This window comes from Leptonychotes weddellii, unplaced genomic scaffold (assembly GCF_054177405.1).
Source record: "Leptonychotes weddellii isolate Sample4059 unplaced genomic scaffold, ASM5417740v2 HiC_scaffold_8679, whole genome shotgun sequence".
Taxonomy (NCBI): Eukaryota; Metazoa; Chordata; class Mammalia; order Carnivora; family Phocidae; genus Leptonychotes; species Leptonychotes weddellii.
Genome location: NW_028057884.1, coordinates 2,493 through 6,913, shown reverse-complemented (window position 1 = coordinate 6,913; position 4,421 = coordinate 2,493). Strand labels below are relative to the sequence as shown.

At 38.2% G+C, this 4,421-nt stretch overlaps 1 protein-coding gene across 1 annotated transcript; it reads right to left on the bottom strand.

Moving 5' to 3' along the window:
* Window positions 1-553: 553 nt before the first annotated feature.
* On the bottom strand, window positions 554-1,486 carry LOC102745611 (olfactory receptor 5G3-like). The gene has a single exon (XM_031017971.2). It carries the CDS (start codon window positions 1,484-1,486, stop codon window positions 554-556), a length of 933 nt encoding a protein of 310 aa, XP_030873831.2.
* Window positions 1,487-4,421: the final 2,935 nt, after the last annotated feature.

Sequence of the window (4,421 nt, the reverse complement as noted above, 5' to 3'; positions counted from 1 at the left end):
TATTTGAGAGAGAGAGAGAATGAGAGAGAGCACATGAGAGGGGGGAGAGTGAGAGGGAGAAGCAGACCCCCCGCCGAGCAGGGAGCCCGACGCGGGACTCGATCCCGGGACTCCAGGATCATGACCTGAGCCGAAGGCAGTTGCTTAACCAACTGAGCCACCCAGGCGCCCCCATTGTTCAACTTTTAACAAGATCTATGAAACCTTTATTAATGAACTCTTTCTTCCACTTATAACATCTTTCCCTTTTAACATTTGCTTTTCTAGTCTGGAATAAATGTCATCCCACATATGAGATACATAACTGTTCTGGATTTTCTTCTGGCATACATTAAATTTATACCTTTAATATATCTGTAAATTATTTTGTATTCCCCATCATTTAGCAATGAAGAAGACTGAAGAAAAAAAAATATAGACTGTCTATAAGTAACCTGGTAACCATCCAGGAATTAAAGAGAGCTTCTCATTCTCAGCCCAGTGTTCTTTTTACAACACATTATGAACCAACATCTATGGTATGACACAACAGAGTTTTATTTTACCAAAACTATTAGAGAATTTTTCCTTTCAAACATCCTCCTAATGCATTTTTCAACTCCTTGTTCCTCAGGCTGTAAATGAGGGAGTTCAACATGGGGATTACCACAGTATAAAATAGAGGAATCACTTTATTGATATCCAGGGAGGAAGTTGAGCCAGGCCGAACATAGGTAAAGAAAAGAGTCCCATACAGGATGGAGACAACTGCCAGGTGAGAAGAGCAAGTGGAGAAAGCTTTCTGTCTCCCATCAGCAGTCTGGATCTTCAAGATGGCCACCTGGATGCAAACACAGGAGACCATGATGATCAGGCCACTGAGTATTCCTATAGATCCAGCCAAAAAGAAAAATACAAACTGAATCATGGAAGTGTCTGCACATGCAAGGGAAAGCAGTGGTGAAATATCACAGAAAAAATGATTGATGATATTTGGACCACAGAAGCATAAGCAAAATGTCAATGTCATATAGGTCATGCTGCTTATAAAAGTCATGGCATAAAGCCCCATAACTAGCTGCACACAGACCCTCTGAGACATAATGAGTGTATACAGCAAGGGCTTACAGATGGCCATAAACTGGTAATATGCCACAGAAGCCAGGAGGAAACATTCAGATACCACAAAGAAACCAGAAAACCACATCTGTGTGGCACAACCCATGAAAGAGATGCTTTTTTTCTCTGCAAAGATACCACACAGCATCTTGGGGGCAATGGAAGGAAAAGAACAAATATCTACAAAGGACAAATGGCTGAGAAAAAAGTACATAGGCGTGTGGAGTCTTGGATCAGTCCATATGACAATGATCATCCCTATGTTACCCCCCAGGGTGACAAGATAGACAAAGAGAAGCATGAAAAAGAGGACAATCTGCTGATGGAGATGATCTATGAGGCCCAAGAAAAGAAATTCAGTCACTTCCGTCTGATTCTTATCTTCCATTGGTCAGTTGTAACCTATGTAAGAAATTAAAAAATACATTTTATTTTTAAAATATCAATGGGCATATACAAAACAGCCTCTTAAACTGATTACAGTGTTGTTTTTTGTTTTTTGGGTTTTTGGATCTGTAAAAGAGGCAGTTATGGAAACAGTGTTGGACTGGTCAACAGTATTCCCAAGGACTAGTTCCTGTCAGCTGTGATCCCTGTGTAAACTTGAGGAATTCATACTTGATCTTTTTAGATTCAGGTACTCTCGGCCATCAAAAGAGCAGTCTAACTATAAAATCTAAAACTCCCTTGGGTTCTAAAACTGTATTTGAAATTAAATTCAGTCCCTGTGTTTCATCTTTATCACATGATAGAATAGTAATGCCTACCTAGGAATACAGTAACCAGTGATATTGTAAGAAATGATGAAAAATTCTGATCCTGATAATTGACAGTTGGGATGGGGTAAACAGAACAGAAATAAAGACCTTTCAGTTCCTGTTTTGATGGAGTGGATAGTACCATTCAGATGTCATGAAGACAACACCCATATCTGTGTATATTAATCTCTTCCCCTTATAAAAGGCTTACAAAGGGAAATGTAAACAAATGTCAGTAGGGTTATTTAGAATGGGGAGGATTCTATCATAACACATAATAATCTTATTCATGTTTATAAAGGACTGCTCTGCAAATGAGAGATTGGATATATTTACTTTTGACCATCATGAACACAGAAGTGGCACAAAGAGATAAGAACAGAGGATTCAAGTTGGGAGTTAAATGAAGTGAAGAAAATTCCACCAATCATATAATTCAAATGGAGAAATATAATGGTTTGGGAGGCATTGAGATGCCTTTCCTTCAAGATTAATTAATTTACCTAATATTGCATAACAACTTTCCATGGAAATCATATAGAAAAATAATTATCCACTGGAAGCTCAACTGACTTCATCTTGAGTGGTAATTTCTACCAGTAATTTCAATGAATATATGAATATATTTTTTTCACCAAAATAAAATTATTTCCCCTAATTCCCTGTAATGTTTATAAACCTATTTAAGGCATAAATTCGGACAGGCAATTTCCATTTTATTAACGAAATGTGTAAAATGCTTGACATTTTTATTTAGACAAAATTTTCAGGCAAATGTTTTTCTGACTCATCAACTGAGGAAGAATACATCAAGCTGTTTAAAATTACAGTAAGAAGCACAAGGTGTGGGAGTATCCATAAGAAAGATTCTAGGTTCAAAAAAAAAGAAAGAAAGATTCTAGGTTCATATGTTTATTATCAACTCAAATAATTCCCTCTATAAACAAACAAAAACATTCCATACTTTGAAGATAGAATGATTAGGATGTGGTCCTTGAAATGCCATAGTGACAAAATAATAGTTAACACACTATTTATGCCTCTTGAGTTTATTATTATTATTCGAGAAAATATCTGTGGCATGCATTTTCCACAGGGCAATTGCTTATTAAATTCAGCCACTAATATCAATTATTTTTAGGAATTTACACCTATTGGGTAATAAGACCTAGGCATAAAAAGAAAACCTACGTTTCAAAATAATATTTGGTTGGTCTAAGACTACACATACCACAGGATTTCAGAAAAAGCTTCTATGTTCACTGTGAGCTGAAGTGGTTGGGAAAAACACTGCTTTAGTTTCATGTCTGAAAGAGTTGGAAATCTATGTTGGAACTGGCAGGCAGTGGTTGTGGATGTCTGTGGACACACCAGGTGAGTGTGTTTGGTGAGGGGAATGCTGCTGTCCCTGCCACTGTTCAGCATGCCAATATGAATAAAACACCCTGCCTCTCTTATAAATAAGGGGGGGAGTGATCCCTTTGACTTTTCCATTTCTAGCATTCTCTGACCCTAAAATTATTCTGGACATTGGAGTATCAAAAATAAAAAACAAGATCAATTTTTTTTTTAAGATTTATTTGAGAGACAGAGAATGAGAGAGAGAGAGCACATGAGAGGGGGGAGGGTCAGAGGGAGAAGCAGACCCCCCGCTGAGCAGGGAGCCCGATGCGGGACTCGATCCCGGGACTCCAGGATCATGACCTGAGCCGAAGGCAGTCGCCTAACCAACTGAGCCACCCAGGCGCCCAAAAACAAGATCAATTTTAAAAGATCAAAAAATCAGTTATTTAGTGAAGAGCTGGACTAAGCCAAAGACCACTCTCTGTGGAGTACTTGGGCTGGTGAATTTTTGTTCCCAAAAGTCAGGTTCATTCTAAAGTCTTTCCACCGTATTTCAAAATTTCTTTTTAATCACTGTGTGGGATACTCACTTCTTTAGGGGAATCCTTTTTTTCCCTACTAACTGCTTCAAGATGAATGGCAAAACCTAGAGTTTTCTGGTCTTCATAGAAATATCAGTTTGGAAAATTTAGTTTCTTTCTTGGTAGTAACCTTCTGCAGCAGACATGACATCCTAAGCACTTGGTAAAGAAGATAAGTCTCCATGCAGATGAGCCTGAGAGCAAAGAAGTGCTCCTTGTCCCACAGCCTGACTCACATCCAACACAAAATAAGGGGCTCATGTTTCTGATAGTTTTAAATACGTTAAAACCAAGTCTCTGAAGAACTAAACCCTTAAGAGTTTATACCTGAGGGACAAAATTAAAGTGATATCATTGGCATTTGTGCCAAGATTTTTCTCCAAAGTAACATCTTCTCTCCAACAGAGGATTCCTGAAAAAAAAATTTTTTTTCCCCTTTGAGATCCTCCTTGTCAAAACAGACCATATTTTCCATCTGTAGTGATATTAACAGTAAACACATGCTAAGATGGAGTAGTGTGCTGCCTGGATCCTGAAACCTGAGTGCAAATCCCAGCTCCACAGTTTGTTCCACAGTTTGGCAAGTGGGGCTTGCTGTTTGTTCTGTTTGTTTTTAATGCTCTGTTCCTCAATATCCTCC

Bases quoted from the DNA above. Each gene is read 5' to 3' on its own strand.
- LOC102745611 (XM_031017971.2), bottom strand. From the start codon at position 1,486: ATGGAAGATAAGAATCAGACGGAAGTGACTGAATTTCTTTTCTTGGGC.